Genomic DNA, 22,829 nt, shown 5'->3' with positions numbered 1-22,829 from the left:
TATGGATAAATACATTAGGGGACAATACAAGGATCTCTCCCATGATCTGTTTATACCCAGGACTGCGACGTGTAGAAGAAAGCAGATTTCATTACCAACATGGAAGGGGGTTCTTTACAGTAAGAGCAGTGAGACTATGGAACTCTCTGCATGAGGACGTGGTGATGGCAAAATCAATGGAGGAGTTTAAGAGGGGACTAGACGTATTTTTAGAGCGCTAAGATATTACAGGATATAGACATTAAATAACCAGCAGGGTTGCTGATCAGGGTCTTGGGAGTCAAGTAGGAACTTTCAAAACGTTGTTCCATAGATTATTCTGACTGCCATTATGGAGGAAGGAATTTTTTTCCCCCCACAATGTGCTAAATTAGCATCTGCCTCGTTGGAGTTATTTTTGCCTTGAAACATGTCGAACTGGATGGACGTTGTCATCGTTCGGCCTAACATCCTATGTTACTATGTGTATACAGTACACCAAACATAATCCATGGTCATTGTGTGATAAGAGCTTGTTCACATCAGCGTCAGAAGTTCCATTCAGAAAATTCTTTGTTTGCATTCCATTAAATTACAGAATGAAATAGCACTGCATGCAATGGAATTTTGTCCTGTCAAATGGACCTCATTATAATTAATGGGGTCTGTTAAACACTGTTTGGTTCCATCATAAGATGGTTCTATTTGGCCAATGGGTATTATTTTCCTGCTCCCACAAGCTGGGAATGAGCCCTAACAATGGCAAGAAAAACGGTTGCTGAAGATTTGGGTGAAATTAAATATGAAAAGAAAAATATATATACATCCCTATACTTATCTTGTTATAGCAATAAGGATGTTGTGCACGATTACAATATATTTTGAATATGCTAATTCAGCAATGTTAATGTCACATTACCCTTTCTCCTTTTTCTCCTTTTGAGTTCATGTTGAAGAGGTCCAATCCTCCAGACTGTAAACCTGTGAAACTCTTTAGACACAGAGAAAATATGAATACACCAAATCAATATAGATATAATGGTATATATATATATATATATATATATATATATATATATATATATATATATATATATTTGTGGTAATATGTTACTTTTTTTATAAATAAAGGTCTGACTCAAGTCACTAACAGATAATTAGAGCATTTACAAAGTTAAAGGGGTTGTCTCGCGGCAGCAAGTGTGGTTATACACTTCTGTATGGCCATACTAATGCACTTTGTAATATACATCGTGCATTAAATATGAGCCATACAGAAGTTATTCACTTACCTGCTCCGTTGCTGGCGTCCCCGTTGCCATGGATCCGTCTAATTCTGATGTCTTCTGGCGTTTTTACACGCGCTTGCACAGTCTGTGTTTCTGGCTGGTGAATGGGGCCGCTCGTGCCGGAGAGCTGGTCACCGCGTCGTCATCGTAGCTCCGCCCCGTCACGTGTGCCGATTCCAGCCAATCAGGAGGCTGGAATCGGCAATGGAACGCACAGAGCCCATGGTGCACCATGGGAGAAGACCCGTGGTGCACCATGGAAGAAAACCGCAGTGCATCCCTGGGAAAGGACCGGTGGCCATCTTAGGGAGAAGATTTTTATAACTCCATATTTCCTCGGATCGGTGAGTAGCAAGCGGTTTAAAAACCGCTTTAAATTGCTATTTTATGCCAGGGGCTGACAGGGGGAATGGGGTAATGTAAAATTTTGATGTTTGCCGCGAGACAACCCCTTTAATCAATTAAATGTAAATTTGAAATCTGAAATGGTGAAAATAGTGAAGCACTCCTTTAAATTGAAACAGTGAACTATTATTACATTGGAGAACTTGACTGAAAAATATAATTAATTAAAAACTTACATTCTGTCCAGGAGGACCTTTTTCACCCTGTAAGATAAAATATTAGTAAGATAAGCATATTATTAACCAATTGCAAAATCTAATTATTGGAATCACCTATAGGCAAATAAATACAGAGTATTCTTACAAGCAGGATCTTTGTTCTAGAAATACCTTACATTCCAAACTCCAAGGACAAATTACCTTTTCTCCCTTTTGTCCCTGCAGAAAAAAAAAAATTATATTTTTTATAACTCATTGTTACACAGAAGAGAAAGGAAGAGAGACGTGCAGGAAGAAGCAGCTTAATAAGAAAGACAAAACTAAATCCCTTTTTAAATATATTCTCCTAAAAACATGCTAGCTGGTTGCGAAATTTGCAGTGCCCCTTCCATCACTCAGATGTCAAACTATCAAAATATGCTTAAAGGTCTTTACCAGGACTCCACTATTGATGATCTATCTTTAGGATATTCCATTAACATGCAATCAGTGGGAGTCTGCCGCTTGGGACTCCGGCTGATCAGCTGTGTGAAGAGACCATGGAGCTTGAGTGAGTATCGCAGTCTCATCACTGCATACCGCCATATATTGCATAGCAGTGGTGTCTGGCATTCCATTTACTTGAGCTGCTCACAGGCCATGTGACAAATGTACGTAATGTCACTGACATGAGAAGATGCAGCAGAGCTAACCCAAGCACCACGGTCTCTTCAAACAGCTGATGGCTGGGGGTCCCGAGAGAAGGACCCCACTAATGAGATATTAATGACCTATCCTAAGGTAAGGTCATCACTAGCAGAATCCTAGAAAATCCGCTTAAAGATCACCCTTTTGAATGTAAACTACTGTATATGTTACAGCAAACGTCCCCAACTTTTTATGCCCTGTAAACCACATTCAACTTTGAGTATTCATCAGCCACATTCAATTAAAAAAAAGATAACATATTAAATATGGACCTAAATATTGGCTGATATTTTAGTGAAAAATTACACTAGTATCATAACTAGAGATGAGCGAGCGTATTCGCTAAGGCAAACTACTCAAGCAAGTAGTGCCTTATTCGAGTACCTGCCCGCTCGTCTCTAAAAATTCGGATGCCAGTGGGGGGCGGGGAGCCGCGGGGGAGAGTTATTTTTAGAAATTGATTCTGATCTTCCTCCCAATTTAAGTCTATGCTCCCATGTGGTTGTGCTTGGTTTCTTATTAACTTCTGTGTGTGGAACACCTATGGAGTGGGTGCCAGCTGTTTTACGCAGTCGACACCCATCTGCATGGGGATCGAAATGGTTTAGTAGAGAGATGGCAATCAGCCCTCCACAACTGACTATGAGGTGCTGATCAGTTGTCATGGCATCAGGAGTGCTAGTAAAGGCTTCCCACATTGCCATCCTAATATACTTATTACACCTTGCCTATGGCAGAAAAAATATAGATTCATTTTTTTAAAAAATTGCAGATTCAGTTTTATATTTATTTTTCAACATTTGTCCAACATTTTAGGTGGCATAACACTTTTGAAGATTTTCCATCTAGTAAGGGGTCCTGCATACGGGCAGATTTGATTTTCGAAATCCGGGGCTGGTGGCTGCCCCCAGTTTTCGCAACACATACTGCCCATAGCCTTCTATGGAGAACTGCAGCTTCCTGCACCCGAACAAAAATCAACTGCGATTTCCGCGCATGGCAGATAAATCACAGCATGCTCCATTTCTGTGCAGGATCCGCGTCATCGCCCAGCGATGGCGCAACATGATCTGTACTGTGCATGCGCACTAGCGCGATGCTCGGCACTTCTGCAGTACAGATAACAAAGAATCCGGACAGGTAAGCCGGGCACAGGGTCATATCCTGCTGTGGGATCCCACATGCCGGGTCCGACCCTGTTGTGTGCAGGAGGCCTAAACACTGTAAAATATGCATTCAAAGCTGAGCAGCTACTGAAATGGCCACTAGGGGGCTGAGTTACAGACTGACTGAACATGTAGAGAGATATCCGGAGCAGCAAAGTACAGGTGCAAAAAAGTCACATCTGGCAAGATGTGTTTCTTTATTTCTTCACTCACATTAAAAACATGCGACGTTTCGACTACTGGCTGTAGTCTTTGTCAAGCTTAACAAAGACTACAGCCTGTAGTCAAAACATCACATATTTAGCCTGTTGGGCAGGGATCACATATTTAGCCTGCCCTTTGTGTGGCATGCATTGGAGATTGCTCCCCTGGTGGGGTACTTGGATGTGTGCTGCTGACTACAAAATATTTTCTGGACAGACTGACTGAATGTCTGTCTAGTAGGAAAAGGCTGTCTGCTGGTTAATTAGAAGGCACATTAAAACTGACAGATGCCAGATCTGAAGAAGCTGTTGTTGTGGATTGAGTTTCTGTGCATGTACCACCCATCTTTATATGGAAAAGATGGTGATATTAGTGTGACTAATCCCCCAGTTTGTCGGTAGATCGATAGATAGATAGATAGATAGATAGATAGATAGATAGATAGATAGATAGATAGATAGATAGATAGATAGATAGATAGATAGATAGATAGATAGATAGATAGATAGATAGATTCTGAATATTAAGAGGTAAATAAAAATTACTTTTGAACATGTTGATGTGCATGGCCCCACTGGCTGCTCAGGAGGTTTCTCTTCATTTTCAGGTTCTGTCTTGATAGACTACGAAAAAAGAGCAAATATTTGCAATTGTCTTGAGATGTGATAATTATTTAAAGGGATTTTCTGTGACTAAAATATTGATGACTTATCCATAGGATAAAGCATCAATATAAAATTGATGGAGATCCACCGATCAGTTGTTTCAAGTGGCTGTGGCTCAGGTGAGCGCTGTGGCCTCTTCTCAGGCTAGTGGCACTGCATTCATTCACCATATGGCCTTTTAGTATCTTAGTTCCATTCAAATTAATGGGATTGAGGTGTAGTAGCAGGCATCTCTGCTATGAAATGTATGGCGCTATACCTGGTATGCAGTGAAGAGGCTGCAACCATAGCTCAAGTGCCACAGCCTCTCTAAACTGTTGATTGGTGTTGGTCCCAGGTGGCAGCCCCCCACCAATCTGATAGTGATGTACTGATGATCTGTCATAACGATAGTAATGGAATAAATACAACATTTAATTTAATATAGTAAACATATTCTGACATAATTTTAGACAACCCTCCTCATAATATAATGCACTGCTAGAGTGAAAACTTACTACAATTTCAATTAAATAACTAATTTGTTACAAGTCTCATGGTCAAGGAGAAGAGTTAGCATTAGCTACTAGTGTGCATGTTAGGGATCATTCACACCAGTGTTCAGTCTGTGTTCAGGCTTTCTGTCTCTTTGTTACGCTTTTGAAGTAGATAGACAGAAATAAATAGAATTAAATGGTTCTGTATTTTGCCCCTTTTTTAATAAAAAGGAGACCTTTTAGTTTGCTTTTTTTCTGTTAGTTTTGGTTTTTTGCACAGAATAAATAGCGCTACACGCAGTGAAAGAACATCTGTCCCCCTACAGTACGGCAATGGATTGCAAGAGTAAATGATACTATTCACATAAGAGCACACTAGTTATCTGTTTAACTGTTCCTAAATAGACATGAGCGAGCATACTCGCTAAGGACAATTGCTCGAGCGAGCATTGCCCTTAGCGAGTACCTGCCCGCTCGAGAGAAAAGGTTCGGGTGCCGGCGCGGGGGAGCGGTGAGTTGCGGCAGTCAGCAGGGTCGAGCGGGGGGAAGAGAGGGAGAGAGAGATCTCCCCTCCGTTCCTCCACGTTCTCCCCCGCAGCTCCCTGCCCGCTGCCGGCCCGAACCTTTTCTCTCGAGTGGGCAGGTACTCGCTAAGGGCAATGCTTGCTCGAGCAATTGCCCTTAGCGAGTATGCTCGCTCATCACTATTCCTAAACCTTTATATCCATCTGGTTCCATTGGGTGACATACCAATCTTACACCAAACACAGGGCCATCATGAGTTCTGCATGACGCTATTCTGACGGGCTATGCCTTCCTTGGCTCATTTTTCCTTTATATTTTGTTTTTTTAATTTGCTTTTTGCTCTTTTCTATGCTCCATGGTTTTATCCCTTCACATTAAGGGCTCAGTCAGACAAGCGAATTCTAAATGCATGTATAGGCATGTTTTCGATTCGCATCTATTAGAACCAATGCTTTCCAATGAAAGTGGTCACACATGTTTTTTAAATGAAAATAAAATTCACACCTGCAAAAGATAGGACATGTGAGTGCAAACGGACCTGGTTACGCGATTTTTTGTCTACACGCGATGTGCGATTTTTAATTTTTTTTCCCGGCGCCTATAATGCGTGAAAATTTCACTTGCCTGACTGAGCCCTAAGAAGTATTTTTTCTCAGGTACTTACACTTTTTCTTCTATCATGTTTTTTTTTTGCTTTCCTCTGGATCAACATTGGGAGTAATAGGCTGAACTAGATGGAGACATGTCTTTTCAGCCTTACATACTGTGTTACTATGTTACCCTTTTGTCACTCTAGGTTGACCATGTCAACAACTAAATGTTGTAGTCTTATACCTTACTGATTGACTGCATGGTTGTTTTTAATTTTTTTTTATCATACTTCCTATTCTTCACTTTGTGGGCCTCCATTTGAGGTATATCATTGTTGTCCTTTTTATCATGATAAAGAATTTATAGGGAAAGGAAGTCTTTTATTAAAATCTTCCCCATCTGCTTTCACATTAGATTTTCTCTATCCAGTGCTGGATCCCCGTCCCATTCTCAATACAGAAAACTGTATGGGGACGGAACCCAGGATGGAAACTGGACAACGCCATAGTGTATAATATGTGAGACGGAGACCTGTTGGTTTCTGTCTGATATAGTTTCCATCCCTGTCAGTCTTTTACACTAGACAGAAAAGAGCCAAGCTCTCACATATTAAACCCAGTTTTCTACAAGACACATGGCCCGCCTTATTATTATGGTTGCAAAATAAACAAAATACAGTAGAAACAAAAAGTATAAACTTGCCTGCCTGACACTAAGGCCCGATGTCCACTTGCACACATGGATACCACTGCTGAATCCCGCAGTGGAATCCGTGTGTGCCCGCTGCCATGGAGAGGTAAAAGACATTTTTCTTACCTCTCCGGACGCTGCGGGACTTTCCGATGTGCAGTCCAGATTTTCTTTTTTCTGGCCGGCGGATGTGCTCGCACATATCCGCGGCACAGCACAATAAAAGCTTCAGCTGTGCTGTGGATACGAACGGCTTCCATTGGCTTCAATGGAAGCACAGGAGCCGTCCGTACGGGAGACCCGCAGGGACATGGCGCATGCTGCAATTTCTTCTCGTGCGTGCGACCCGCACGCCGGGAAGAAATCCCATCCGCATGCTTTTAGTTGCCCTACGGATGCTAATGCATGCCTATGGGCAGCAAGAAGCACAGATTTTCCGTGCGGGGGCCACGCGCAGATTTTATAAATAAAATCCGCACGTGGACATTGGGCCTAAGGCTGCCTGTCCAAGGGCGAAGTGAAATATTGCTAGCGATATTACGCTGTGGGGGAGCAGGGGGGAGAAATGATAGGCTCACCGCTGAGAATCGCAACAAATCGTGGCATGCCGCGATTTGAATCCTGTGAGCAGAGAATCGCTTTGATTCTCCGCTTGTGGACATCGGGCTGTGCTTTTCATAGTTAAGTCTTTGGGAAACGCTCACTGCGTTACCTGCAGCTGGATTATCGCCACGGATAATGCAGTGATATATCACCTGTGGACAGGAGGTCTAAGTAATACAGAGTATATCCCTCTCTACCAGCTGGAGAACTTCCCTCTGGCAGCTTACAAAAACCCCAAGCTTTATTAACCGTACTCACACTTCAGGTGTGAGATTCACACAGATCAGCCTTCTGTGTCCCCAATTAGAGCAGATACTGGTCTCTTAGATGCTGACTGAATATCCAACTACTCGCTTACCTGATTAATTAGCCAGCAGATCATACTCTACCTGTTGCTTCACATAGGAGAGAAATCTGGAAGAAATGTATCTCCTCTGCATAACACCTACATTTTGCCACTGTATATATAGTTTGTGTATTTCTATACATATGCTCATAATGTATGTAAGTTGTGTATGTTTTTTTTCATGAATACATAATTTGTCAATGTTTGTTTGTTTCCTAGAATAAGAGGGAAGCAATTTTTCAGTCCTTGCCTCAGGCATCCTATAGACCAACATTCCCCAAATCCAGTCCTCAGGGACCGCCAACTGGTCATGTTTTCAGTATTGCACAGGTGATGTAATTATTGTCGGTGCCTCAGACATTGCCACAGGTGTTCTTACTATAGGATATTCTGAAAACATGACCTGTTGGTGGTCCTTGAGGACTGGAGTTGGGGAACACTGCTATAGACTATATCCTCCCCCCCCACCCCCCCAACCCTCAACAATGATGGAGTTGATTGAATATTAACTAATAATTTACTTAGCAAAAGTTAAATCAAATGAGTAACTAACTTGGGAATCAGTTGAAGGCCAAAGAACACATAAGGCACTATCCAATGAGGACAATATTTTACACTGAATTTTTACCTCTTCAGGCTGCATTTTTACTGGCTTTTCACTTTCAATGCATATTGTTTCTATAAGCTCCTGCACAATTGTTGGGAATTCATCAAAGGAGTTGACAAAAAAGATGTCCTCTAAGTTACGCTTCAACATGATAGCCTGCAGCTCCTCCATATCTGCTGCTCCTACCCCAACAGCAATCATTCGGATTCCTATTAAAAATAAAAAACGGTACTTAAAGGGGTTGCCCACTTTAGAGAATTGGACAAATACTGGTAGAATTCACTCAGACATTCTGTTCATGTAATCCACTGGTGTATTAAGTCTTCCAGAACTACTGATGTTCTATGTAGCTGGTCCTTGTTATTGCTAAAATATAAGGATTCTAAACAGAGGTCATTCTCTATTTACTTCCCAAGCGTTCCTACCCACTTGTCTTTTTTTAACGCGAATGTCAATGGGACTATCTAATGTTAAAAATGTATCACAAGTTTGTGCTTTGCGATTTTTGTGCAATGCATTTTTAACATTAGAAAGTCCCATTGACATTTACATTAAAAAAATGCAGCAATATCGCAGCATTAAAAAGACGCAAGTGGGTAGGAGCCCTACTAGTGTATTTGAAAATTAGTTTTACCATATAAGTCAAACAATACTTTCAGTTTTTTTCTAGTGACATCATATAAAAAACTAAGCCAAACTAAAAATTAGAATATATAATTTTTGGAGATGCTAACACTTAATAGTCCTCTAATCAAAGGAGTTGTTCACTTAAACTGTTTTTATTTATTTAGTTACATAATAGGAAACCATACAATTTTCTAATATACATGTATTTTAAATTCTGCTCACATACTGTTCTTATACCAGTGCAGTAGCCCCTATTTGCACAGTGGAATGGTATAGTCCACTGACTGCTCTGTCCATAGTAATGGATGTTAATCATGTGACCCACCAACAGGGGCGTAACTATAGAGGATGCAGGAGATGCGGTTGCACCCGGGCCCAGGAGCCTTAGGGGGCCCATAAGGCCTCTCTTCTCCATATGGGGAGCCCAGTACTATTACTACAGCTTTATAGTTGGGGGCCCTGTTACAAGTTTTGCATCAGGGCCCAGGAGCTTCAAGTTACGCCTCTGCCCACCAAATATGTCATGTAACAGTTCCCAGAAGCACTTGCATCACCTCCTGTCACCTTCCACCTCTAAGTATTTACCTGTAACACTACTCTGCCTGTGCACTGAAAGGGTTAATTGGACCAGGTTAACCCTTTGCTCCCCTTTTGAGCTTTATTTACACAGTGCGAAGAGCGGAGGGGTCTGAAGCACTGCACAGCCATGATAAGACTAACTAAACTGTACAAGTGCATGTGAAATGGTTAAACTTTTGTCAGAGAACTGAGCTTACTGAATGCAGGGCAGAGAGAGCAAAGACACAGCCTGCTCTGCACATGTTCAACCTATGCTAAATACAAGGACAGAGCAGTTACCTAGAAGTGAAGCAGAAGGAACTCAGCATGCTCGACTTGAGTGAAGAATTGGAGGTTAAATCTAGGAGCATCGAAAGTTAAACATAGAGTGGGGATGGGATGAGAAGTCAGAATACTGGTGTATTTTCAATCAAAGATTAATGATTTCAGATATAGTGCACACTAAGACACCAATGTAATCTTGGGAATACCGCTTTAACATATTAAACAATATGTTGACATAAAATTAGATATTCACTTTTTTGGGGTTTTTTTTCTTCCGCAGACAATCAGCAAAGGAAGTGAGGGGGAAAGTTTAAAGCTAATGGCATATTTGATTAACCTAATAATGTACAGTATGTACCGTAATGTAAAAATGTATCTAAAAAGAAAAGAAAATGTGAAATGGAAAATGAGAAAGATGAAGTATAATTCTAGAGATATAATTATGTCATAAGATACAATGCAGAATATGTTGGCGCTATATGAATAAAGATTATTATTAGTATTACTTAAAGCATGTATTTGCATAATAGAAAGAAAAGATTTCAAAATATTAAATGTGTGGTAAGAATTGATATCATTCTCAAATCACTAAAGATTGTAATGATCCCCTTTTAGGTAGATAGAAAATGGGTGAATTTGTGCCAAAATTGTGTTATATTCTATTTTTCTTCTAGGAGATTGACAGAAAGGTGACCGAATATTCTGTAATAGGACTCTTACTTCACACAGTTTACCTACTAAGATATCCCATGAAAGTATTTCCATGACAACTACACTAAGGGCTAATGCCCACAGATGGATTATCACTGTGGAATTCACGGCCAGACGCCCCACCGCGAATTCCGCAGCAATGATCGGCCATAAACATGCTGTGTTAAAAGATTCGTCCCTGCCCACGAGCGGAAATTAACTGCGATTTTTTTATTTATGTGTTTTTTTTCCGCTTGTGGGGGAGAATTGTAACATGTTCTATTTTGTGCGGAAAATCACATAGAAGGCTTCCATTGCAGTCAATGGAAGCCGTCCGTCGCGCGATATTCTGCGCCATGGGCACTGCGGAGTATCGCGGGAATCCCCGTCACAGCCCAGAGCCAGCACGTCATACGCTGCACCGCGCTTGCACGCCGGCCTGCCAGGTGAGACACTTACAGTGGATTCAGACTGGTGAGTATATGGTCTCCGGGGGTTGCGGGTCTGATTCTGCTGCGAGATTTTGCAGTCAGAATCCAACCCGGCTGTGGGCATGAGGCCTAAAGGCAATATTCTGTGAAATATTCTAACACCAAGGATAAAATGATGGCTAAGAAAAAACACCATTATCCTACATACCCATTTTCAGTTAGCTTATTAGGGAATTCTGCATTAGCGGTGTTCACATCATAAGTTATATCGCAATCAATGGAGTTTTTTGGGTGCTCTTGGTATCCACAATGTGATGGCTCCAACAAAGCTGCAAAGACAGCCTTAAAAGTTGTTCAGAATCCTCATGTCTTGGCCAGATTGGACAGAACTTTAATAGGGGGCATCTCTGTGGAGAGCCTGTCCTGTCCTGCATTACACAGATAACCTATTGATTTGAATGGGCAAGGTGTAATGCTCAATGTCCACTGAGGTAGTGCTGCCCCAAGAAAATTGAACACATGGCAAGTCACGTTTTTCAAACTGTAGTATTTTGTTCAGTATTTTGTATCACTATAAGTAAGCCAAAGCCAGGAGTGGGTCTAAAATATGGGATAGATGGAAATCGTTCTATTACACTTTTTCCTATTTGGGATCTACACCTGGTTTGGGCTTCTAAGCACTAATGCAAAATAACAACCCTAATACTTTGTGAGAGAGACCTTACATTCAGGTTACACCACAGGTTATAGCTTATCTCTGGGGGTCCCCAGTAGACAACACATATTTATACAAATAATGTTGTATAAAAGGGAATCTGTCACCACTTTTATTCTGCTGTCTCTTGGCTGATATGTCTGCATTATGTATCTTTGAAATAGTTTGCGAGAAACTTACATGTTATTAGCAGCATACACACATAGGACTGAGGGAAGTAGTTCTCTATTTCTTAGCTGCAGACTAGCTCTGACCCACCTTCCGGCTCTATGTGCACAATAAGGCTAGTTTCCCACGGCTGAGATACTCTTTCGATATTTGTGCATTGCAAGACGCACAAATCACATGTGAATATGAACCCCATTCTTTGAACAGAGTCATATATACAAGTGATGCGGTGGGGGGGAAAAATCGTGCATGCTTTAACGTTTCACATTCCTCGCAACGCATTGCCCATTGATTTCAATGGGACCTTTAATGCATGGAATGGCTCTCACATGCTGTGTGATGTGCATGCAAGTACGATGCAAGGTTTCACATTGAAATCAATGTAAAACACTTCTGATCCTCTATGGCGCGTCAGGATTGGAATTTCAGATATGATGCCAGGCGGTTTTGCCTGAAAAACGTCTCACATCTGCAGGTAAATCACACAATCACAAGATCCACGCTCGCCCGTGTGTAGGCAGCCCAATAGGGAGACAGCTGTTAATTGATGGCCAGAACATAGGATTTGTGGGAGTACCCAGCAGTTCATGAATATCGAGGACTACTTCCTGCAGTCCTCTATGTCCTCGCTGATACTGATAAAATGTAAGCTTCTGACAAACTACTTTACAGATGCATAAAACAGACAGTGTGCCTGCTAGTACCTTAGGCTGCACTCAGAAGGCAGCATTAGGTTAAGAATGGCTTCTCTTCAAAATCTAACAGGTGCATTACAAAAGCAATGTACTAGCTTGGAAACAATAGAAACCTATGTGAGATAATTCAAAGAAATGTATGTTTACAGATAGTAAACTATGAAAAGACATTACCTAAGGCATGGGCAACTCTAGAAGGCTGCATCACATTATCCTGTGATCGTCCATCAGTCACCAGCAATATCAAATGGGGAGATGAAGGCCTCATTCCTTTAGACATTTGGAACATCTCCTTTACAACATGTCCAATGCCTCGACCTTAACAACATATATAGATAAATATTATTTGAACATTCTTGTGAGTTAACCAATACACAGTTAATATTGTAGCTGCTTATTCTTTGTTCCTTTTTAACTACCAAGAGAAAGTCTTCTGAGAACAGAGACTACACCGGCTTCAGCTCATATACAGTGTGATCTGAAAGCCTTGAATATGTCATAGGTCTCAGAAAACATATTGGTTGTGATAAAACAGAAAACTGGCATAGCCAGGCTATGGAGAAAACCAACCCCGCCTTCAATGGCGATGTGGTTCAATAAAGTAAGATGGATAATGGAGATAGAGGACCTTTCCGCAACACTTAAGAGCACACAAGAAAAGTTCAGGAAAACATGGTATCACTGGATAGAGTTCCAAGAGTTCAGATGAATACCGATCGCTACTTAGTCCCCAATCTTCCTGAATTAACCCTAAGACCACGAGTACACTCTATCATCCCCCCGCCTCCTCCATCTATACCTCTTCCATCTTTTTTTTTATCTCTTATCCTATTCCTACCTTCTCTCTCCCCCCCCCCCCCCCCCCCTCTCTCCATATTACCCGAAATGTCCATTCCCTATGTGTCTTGTAAGTCTGTTAGTTAACCCGGTTAACCTGGTTCAAAATAAGACAACCTGGCAGTATCTGATTGAAAGCACTTCAGATGGATACACAAGAAGACTATTAGTCTGGTTTCACGTGTTTTAAATCAGTTTTATTACAGACCTGATGTAGCTCAAAAAAGTTTTCAAATTTTCAGTTATTAAAAATTTATATGCAGCTGGACATATTCAGAATACCGAAAAGAACAACACAACTGTAAATGTATATGTACATGCAATAAATAAAGAATTTATTTAAAAAAAACAAAAAAACAGAAAACTGGCTTGGCATCAGTGCATTAATAAAAATGTCCATCTGTCCAATAATGTTGTCCAGTATCAGAAGCTTTGTTACATTGTCTCCACAGTAATTACCTGTATTGGTGTTGCCTCCAAAATATTGCATACTTCGAATGGCTTTCAAAACAGAATTCCTCTCCTTGTGTTGATTCAAGTGAAATTCTGTTCTTGGTTCTTCACTGTATTGAACTATTGCAATCTAATAAACAATAGATTAAACTTGTTAGCACTATGGAATAAAGCACAGTCTATATATCCTTGGTTAAATACAGTAGAGTATATATGTATACTTGTCAGATAAGTTTAATAAAACATTATCATGTGATAGGTATGTGAGTGGGTGTTAATCAGTATATCATACCTGTGCAATGCTCCTCCTTATATCAGTCAGCCCATCTGCATGCTGAGGGGTGTGGTGTCTATACTTGCCCTTGTATTTCTTTCAGTATGTCTATTTCTGTGATTTTTGAATTGATATGTCCTTTTTTCTGTGATTGATTTGTAATGCTAGTGTAGGGATTTGCAAGAGTGGAGAGACCGGGTGTCAGTGCCAGTGTGGTTCATTTTTGAGGTGCAGCTCAACAAGGTGGACTGAATTTCATGTGGTAACATAAATAGGTTGTAAGTCTGCATGCTGCACTGCATGAATTAGTGGGTCTGGCACACTTTGTATGCCTTATCTACGTGAAAGTATAATACTAAGCAGCCATCTCCCCCTTATATGTGGTAGGTATGTGAGCACACAAGAAAAATTCAGGAAAACATGGTATCACTGGATAGAGTTCCAAGAGTTCAGATGAATACCGATGGTTACTTAGTCCCCAATCTTCCTGAATTAACCCTAAGACCACGAGTACACTCTATCGTCCCCCCGCCTCCTCCATCTATACCTCTTCCATCTTTTTTTTTTTTTTAACTCTTATCCTATTCCTACCTTCTCTTCCCCCCCCCCCCCCCCTCTCTCCATATTACCCGAAATGTCCATTCCCTACAGCATGGGTGGGTGCCAGGAAGCCACCGGCGGTACATAAATATATCCCATTGCAGTGCCCTACTCAGCAGAGCTAACGTCAGATACAATACAGGTGGGCTTTGGCCCACACTGCATGCCCCAGTCAGACTGGTAATATTACTACCATGAGGTTGTAATTAAATGCACTAAACAAGATCATGTAGCATGTAAAATAGTGCATTATTTTAGACATGAACATATCCAAGTTGGTTATAGAATTTCAGTCTTGGGCATTATTCATTTGTACAATGTTAGCCTTTGTAAGGCACATGTACTGTGTAAACATTAAGGCTCAGTTTGACACATAGTGGAAGATCCATGATGGGGTATACAGTACTTATATAGGACACTATCATCTTTATAGTTTTATGATGGTTTCAGAAAAATGTGTTTTCAATGATTTATAATGAAAAAAAATCCAAAACCTTAAAAATACTGTTTACTGTAGATGTAAAAGTAAATCAATATAAAGATAATTGAATGAGAACAATAATGTATCTAGTATCATTAGACGATATGAATTATTTGAAATCCCTGTCTCATCTTAGGGCTCTTAAAAATTTTTTCATTTCTTCTTCTGATTTTTAAGCCAAATATGGAAACTCATTCCAGAAGAAGAAACATAGGAAACCTGTCCTTTGGAAATGTTCATTTCTGTGTTAATATAGTCTTGGTAGCCAACAATTCCATTCATTAAGAGTTAATGATGTGGCAATATAAGAGTAAATACATTGGTAAATGTACCCCAATGTACTTATAAACTGAGAAGTATGCTTTTCTACACCCCAAAAAATGAAATACATGATTCATATTTAAAATGAACACAATATTTATTTATGAAGTGATAGAGACTTGTACTTAAAGTAAATCCTGCAGTGAGCGGGGGGTTGGACCCGATGACCCTGGAGGTCCCTTCCAACTCTACCATTCTATGATTCTACAAGCCCCCATCACTTCATAAATACTTATTGTGTAATCTGGAGTAGGATTCCCAAATATGTAAAAGCACTCAGAACACATTTCTATAGCACTGAAACCTACCTGTGCCCCTTGGGGTCCAATTTTGGGAAAATATGATACTATTCTATAAAGAAAATCTTTAACCTTGTCAAAATTACTGGGCCCAATGCTGGAAGACTCATCCACTAGAAATACTATGTCAGTTTTTAGCTTCGCACAGACTAGGGAAGAGAGAAAACACATTACTATAGTAATTAGGTTATAAATGCAAATGTATCCTGTGTTATATAGTAGCAGAGGCATTGTAAGAAATGTTAATCTTTTAGAGGCAGCCATTTCATTTGATATGTCATACACATTTTAATTTCATAATTACTAAATACAAAGCAGATAGTAAATCTGAATATGCTATGCTTAGATAAAACAGAACTTATGTTATAATTACCAATAGTTTATCTACAAAGACATTTGTCAAGGACATGTAACTATTTCCTAATAGAAAATGACTGCCTGTTGAAGAGAAAATCCACCCAAAATCTTGCATGTCAAACGTATGTGTCAGAAGATATAGCCAACAGATTCGGTTAGCTTGGGCTGCCACCAATTTTCAGTAAAAAGGGCTACACTATCCTTTAAAGACCCTAAAAACTCTTCAGCACCCAGAGATTTCAGTTACTGGAAATTTCTCACACAATATTATAAAGCAAAAGGACATTCAAATAGCAGTGTGATTAAAAAACTTGTCTCAGAGATTTTCATTTTTTCTCATTAGTGGTAATAATGGTTTGGAAATTAATGAAGGCACATCTGACTGACACACCTCTATCGTATATTAAACATACATTTTGGGTGGATTTTCCCATTAAGAATCAGTCTAGCTCTTTTAGAAACTTGGAACAGTAGAAATTTATATTGAAAAACACTTTTGAGTTTAAAATTCATCATTATTTACTGGGTTCAGATACAGATGCTGATGTTCCTCTTGTAGCCGAACTAGTGGATTTGGAAATTTGTGGTGATGTTGTTGGTGGAAAATGCTCAACAGGTCTTGATGTGGTTGTCTTTTCAGTAGTTGTCATTAGCTTAGGTCCATGAACAGTAGGGGCAGGAATGACAGGTCTCTTCACTGGTCCATCTGCAAAGAACATATTTATATGTTTTCCAGATAAAATATTGTACATAATCAGGTTAAAGGAGACTCTATAGTGCCAAGGTTCTTTTTCAAGGTCCAAGCCCAACTATATTGTTTCAAGGAAAAGAATAGTTTTGTAGAAATATTCTTGTTTGTATTCTGAGGTTGAAAACCTGCTCTGATTATACCTTGCTCACAAAAGCACACACTCATTATAAGAGTGAGATTGGATACACTTAACTAGAGATGAGCGAGCACCAAAATGCTCGGGTGCTCGTTACTCGAGACGAAGTTTTCGCGATGCTCGAGGGTTCGTTTCGAATAACGAACCCCATTGAAGTCAATGGGCGACCCGAGCATTTTTGTATTTCGCCGATGCTCGCTAAGGTTTTCATGTGTGAAAATCTGGGCAATTCAAGAAAGTGATGGGAACGACACAGCAACGGATAGGGCAGGCGAGGGGCTACATGTTGGGCTGCATCTCAAGTTCACAGGTCCCACTATTAAGCCACAATAGCGGCAAGAGTGGGTGCCCCCCCCTCCCAACAACTTTTACATCTGAAAAGCCCTCATTAGCAATGCATACCTTAGCTAAGCACCACACTACCTCCAACAAAGCACAATCACTGCCTGCATGACACTCCGCTGCCACTTCTCCTGTGTTACACGCTGCCCAAACCCCCCCCCCCCCCCCACGACCCAGTGTCCACAGCCAAACTGTCCCTGCCCAGCCTTCAGCTGCCCTCATGCCACGCCAGCCTCATGTCTATTTATAAGTGCGTCTGCCACAGGAAAAGCAGGCACACACTGCAGAGGGTTGGCATGGCTAGGCAGCGACCCCCCCATAAAAGGGGCGGGCCGATAGTCCACAATGCTGTACAGAAGCAATGAGAAATCCAATCCTGTGCCACCTCTATCTGGAGCTGCACACGTGGGCATAGCAATGGGGAACCTATGTGCCACACACTATTCATTCTGTCAAGGTGTCTGCACGCCCCAGTCAGACCGCGGTTTTTTATAAATAGTCACAGGCAGGTACAACTCCGCAATGGGAATTCCGTGTGCACCCACAGCATGGGTGGCTCCCTGGAACCCACCGGCGGTACATAAAAATATCCCATTGCATTGCCCAACACAGCTGAGGTAGTAATGTCGTGCTTAATGCAGGTGGGCTTCGGCCCACACTGCATGCCCCAGTCAGACTGGGGTTCTTTAGAAGTGGACACAGATGCATTTACAACTCCCTGTGGACCCACAGCATGGGTGGGTGCCAGGAAGCCACCGGCGGTACATAAATATATCCCATTGCATTGCCCATCACAGCTGAGGTAATGCCATGTTTAATGCAAGTGGGCTTCGGCCCACACTGCATGCCCCAGTCAGACTGGGGTTCTTTAGAAGTGGACACAGATGCATTTACAACTCCCTGTGGACCCACAGCATGGGTGGGTGCCAGGAAGCCACCGGCGGTATATAAATATATCCCATTGCATTGCCCAACACAGCTGAGGTAGTAATGTGGTGCTTAATGCAGGTGGGCTTCGGCCCACACTGCATGCCCCAGTCAGACTGGGGTTCTTTAGAAGTGGACAGATGTAGGTTAAACTCCATGTGCACCTACAGCATGGGTGGCTCCCTGGAACCCACCGGCGGTACATAAAAATATCCCATTGCATTGCCCAACACAGCTGAGGTAGTAATGTCGTGCTTAATGCAGGTAGGCTTCGGCCCACACTGCATGCCCCAGTCAGACTGAGGTTCTTTAGAAGTGGACACAGATGCATTTACAACTCCCTGTGGACCCACAGCATGGGTGGGTGCCAGGAAGCCACCGGCGGTACATAAATATATCCCATTGCATTGCCTAACACAGCTGAGGTAGTAATGTCGTGCTTAATGCAGGAGGGCTTCGGCCCACACTGCATGCCCCAATCAGACTGGGGTTCTTTAGAAGTGGACAGATGTAGGTTAAACTCCGTGTGCACCCACAGCATGGGTGGGTGCCAGGAAGCCATCGGCGGTACATAAATATATCCCATTGCAGTGCCCTACTCAGCAGAGCTAACGTCAGATACAATACAGGTGGGCTTTGGCCCACACTGCATGCCCCAGTCAGACTGGTAATATGTACCTTAACAGTAACCTCGTTGGTGGTAATGTGGTGGCGACTGCGGACCTAGTAGCGCGGTTTTATGTAGTTGGTTTTCGGAATGTGGCCATGATTAAGTGGGCCGTGGCGGGGGGATGGTGGTGGTGCTCTCTTGTAGTGTCGTTAAAGGTGAAATTCTTGGACTGCCACCAGACGGACCAATGCAAAGGTATTTGCCAAGAATGTTTTCATTGTTGGAGGAGGAGGGGGATGTTTTGGAGGCACTATGTGTCCTCTCCACGTGTCCGTGGTTATATGCACCTTAACAATAACAGCGTTGGTGGGAAATGCCCTCGCCGCCATCATGTCTTTGTGAAGCCTCTGTTTCCACACCCCAGTGACATACCATTAGCTGCGGTATAGGCAGAGCCCAGAATTATTCACATTTCAGCGGTAGTATTAGGGACAGGCCCCACTAACATATCACTAGCAGCAGTATAGGGGGAGCGCAGTCTTAGTTCCATTTCAGTAATAGTAGCACTCAAGACAGGCCCCAGTAACAATTCCGAAGCAGCAGTATAGGAGGAGCGCAGTCTTGGTTCCATTTCAGTAATAGTAGCACTCAAGACAAGCCCCAGTAACAATTCCCATTGCAGCAGTATAGGAGGAGCGCAGTCTTAGTTCCATTTCAGTAATAGTAGCACTCAAGACAAGCCCCAGTAACAATTCCGAAGCAGCAGTATAGGAGGAGCGCAGTCTTAGTTCCATTTCAGTAATAGTAGCACTCAAGACAAGCCCCAGTAACAATTCCCATTGCAGCAGTTTAGGGAGATAACAGTCTCTTTCACATTTCAGTAGCTGCAGTATAGACAAGCCCCAGTTACATTTATGTAGCAAAAGTGTAGGCCAACCCCACACACCTTTCTGTACCATGAGTGCAGGCGAAGAACATAGAAATTACAATGATTACACTGTAGGTGAGGGCCCAAAAAAATTGGTGTAGCAACAGTACTAATGTACCTCAGAAAAAATTGGCCATGCCCAACCAAGATGGCAGGTGAAACCCATTAATCGCTTTGGTTAATGTGGCTTAAGTGGTAACTAGGCCTGGAGGCAGCCCAGTTTAACGAAAAATTGGTTCAAGTTAAAGTTTCATCGCTTGTAAGAGCATTGAAAGGTATAAAAATTGTTTGGAAAAATTATATGAGTGAGCCTTGTGGCCCAAAGAAAAATTGCCCGTTCGGCGTGATTACGTGAGGTTTCAGGAGGAGGAGCAGGAGGAGGAGGAGGAATATTATACACAGATTGATGAAGCAGAAATGTCACCGTTTTGGATGGTGATACAGAACGATGCTTCCATCCGCGGGTGCAGCCTACGTATTGCTTAGGTATCGCTGCTGTCCGCTGGTGGAGAAGAGAAGTCTGGGGAAATCCAGGCTTTGTTCATCTTGATCAGTGTAAGCCTGTCGGCACTGTCGGTTGACAGGCGTGTACGCTTATCTGTGATGATTCCCCCAGCCGCACTAAACACCCTCTCTGACAAGACGCTAGCCGCAGGACAAGCAAGCACCTCCAGGGCATACAGCGCGAGTTCAGGCCACGTGTCCAGCTTCGACACCCAGTAGTTGTAGGGGGCAGAGGCGTCACGGAGGACGGTCGTGCGATCGGCTATGTACTCCCTCACCATCCTTTTACAGTGCTCCCGCCGACTCAGCCTTGACTGGGGAGTGGTGACACAGTCTTGGTGGGGAGCCATAAAGCTGTCCAGGGCCTTAAAGAGTGTTGCACTGCCTGTGCTGAACATGCTGCTCGATCTCCGCACCTCCCCTGCTACCTGGCCCTCGGAACTGCGCCTTCTGCCACTAGCGCTGTCGGAGGGGAATTTTACCATCAGCTTGTCCGCCAGGGTCCTGTGGTATAGCAACACTCTCGAACCCCTTTCCTCTTCGGGAATGAGAGTGGAAAGGTTCTCCTTATACCGTGGGTCGAGCAGTGTGTACACCCAGTAATCCGTAGTGGCCAGAATGCGTGCAACACGAGGGTCACGAGAAAGGCATCCTAACATGAAGTCAGCCATGTGTGCCAGGGTACCTGTACGCAACACATGGCTGTCTTCACTAGGAAGATCACTTTCAGGATCCTCCCCCTCCTCCTCCTCCTCAGGCCATACACGCTGAAAGGATGACAGGCAAGCAGCATGGGTACCGTCAGCAGTGGGCCAAGCTGTCTCTTCCCCCTCCTCCTCATCCTCCTCATGCTCCTCCTCCTCCTCAACGCGCTGAGATATAGACAGGAGGGTGCTCTGACTATCCAGCGACATACTGTCTTCCCCCGCCTCCGTTTCCAAGCGCAAAGCATTTGCCTTTATGCTTTGCAGGGAACTTCTCAAGAGGCATAGCAGAGGAATGGTGACGCTAATGATTGCAGCATCGCCGCTCACCACCTGGGTAGACTCCTCAAACTTTCCAAGGACCTGGCAGATGTCTGCCAACCAGGCCCACTCTTCTGAAAATAATTGAGGAGGCTGACTCCCACTACGCCGCCCATGTTGGAGTTGGTTTTCCACTATAGCTCTACGCTGCTCATAGAGCCTGGCCAACATGTGGAGCGTAGAGTTCCACCGTGTGGGCACGTTGCACAGCAGTCGGTGCACTGGCAGATTAAACCGATGTTGCAGTGTCCGCAGGGTGGCAGCGTCCGTGTGGGACTTGCGGAAATGTGCGCAGAGCCGGCGCGCCTTTACGAGCAGGTCTGAGAAGCGTGGGTAGCTTTTCAGAAAGCGCTGAACCACCAAATTAAAGACGTGGGCCAGGCATGGCACGTGCGTGAGGCTGCCGAGCTGCAGAGCCGCCACCAGGTTATGCCCGTTGTCACACACGACCATGCCCGGTTGGAGGCTCAGCGGCGCAAGCCAACGGTCGGTCTGCTCTGTTAGACCCCGCATCAGTTCGTGGGCCGTGTGCCTCTTCTCTCCTAAGCTGAGTAGTTTCAGCACGGCCTGCTGACGCTTGCCCACCGCTGTGCTGCCACGCCGCGCGACAACGACTGCTGGCGATGTCCTGCTGCTGCTGACACATCTAGATTGCGAGACAGAGGTTGAGGAGGAGGAGCAGGAGGAGGGTGTTTTAGTGGAGGAAGCATACACCGCCGAACATACCACCACCGAGCTTGGGCCCGCAATTCTGGGGATGGGTAGGACGTGAGCGGTCCCAGGCTCTGACTCTGTCCCAGCCTCCACTAAATTCACCCAATGTGCCGTCAGGGAGATGTAGTGGCCCTGCCCGCCTGTGCTTGTCCATGTGTCCGTTGTTAAGTGGACCTTGCCACTAACCGCATTGGTGAGGGCGCGTACAATGTTGCGGGAGACGTGGTCGTGCAGGGCTGGAATGGCACATCGGGAAAAGTAGTGGCGACTGGGAACTGAGTAGCGTGGGGCCGCCGCCGCCATCATACTTTTGAAGGACTCCGTTTCCACAACCCTATACGGCAGCATCTCAAGGCTGATAAATTTCGCTATGTGGACGGTTAACGCTTGAGCGTGCGGGTGCGTGGCGGCGTACTTGCGCTTCCGCTCAAAGACTTGCGCTAGCGACGGCTGGACGGTGCGGTGCGAGACATTGCTGGATGGGGCCGAGGCCGAGGTGTGGGTGCAGGCCAGGAGACGGTAGTGCCTGTGTCCTCAGAGGGGGGTTGGATCTCAGTGGCAGGTTGGGGCACAGGGGGAGAGGCAGCGGTGCAAACCGGAGGCGGTGAACGGCCTTCGTCCCACCTTGTGGGGTGCTTGGCCATCATATGTCTGCGCATGCTGGTGGTGGTGAGGCTGTTGGTGGTGGCTCCCCGGCTGATCTTGGCGCG

At 43.5% G+C, this 22,829-nt stretch overlaps 1 protein-coding gene across 6 annotated transcripts in view; it reads right to left on the bottom strand.

Moving 5' to 3' along the window:
* Positions 1 to 22,829, bottom strand: part of LOC136612061 (collagen alpha-1(VII) chain-like) — a 268,004-nt gene that overhangs the window by 146,118 nt on the left and 99,057 nt on the right. For all 6 annotated transcript variants that reach the window (XM_066592145.1, XM_066592146.1, XM_066592144.1 and 3 more), the window contains exons 21-29: positions 16,706 to 16,888; positions 15,835 to 15,974; positions 13,857 to 13,980; positions 12,735 to 12,878; positions 8,413 to 8,600; positions 4,434 to 4,511; positions 2,033 to 2,050; positions 1,850 to 1,876; positions 899 to 970 (exon numbers count right to left, since the gene is read on the bottom strand). In XM_066592145.1, the coding sequence (XP_066448242.1) occupies positions 899 to 970; positions 1,850 to 1,876; positions 2,033 to 2,050; positions 4,434 to 4,511; positions 8,413 to 8,600; positions 12,735 to 12,878; positions 13,857 to 13,980; positions 15,835 to 15,974; positions 16,706 to 16,888 (974 nt within the window). The remainder of the gene's footprint in view (positions 1 to 898; positions 971 to 1,849; positions 1,877 to 2,032; positions 2,051 to 4,433; positions 4,512 to 8,412; positions 8,601 to 12,734; positions 12,879 to 13,856; positions 13,981 to 15,834; positions 15,975 to 16,705; positions 16,889 to 22,829) is intronic.

Source organism: Eleutherodactylus coqui, chromosome 2 (assembly GCF_035609145.1).
Source record: "Eleutherodactylus coqui strain aEleCoq1 chromosome 2, aEleCoq1.hap1, whole genome shotgun sequence".
Lineage (NCBI taxonomy): Eukaryota > Metazoa > Chordata > Amphibia > Anura > Eleutherodactylidae > Eleutherodactylus > Eleutherodactylus coqui.
This window is presented reverse-complemented; position numbering and strand designations above follow the sequence as displayed.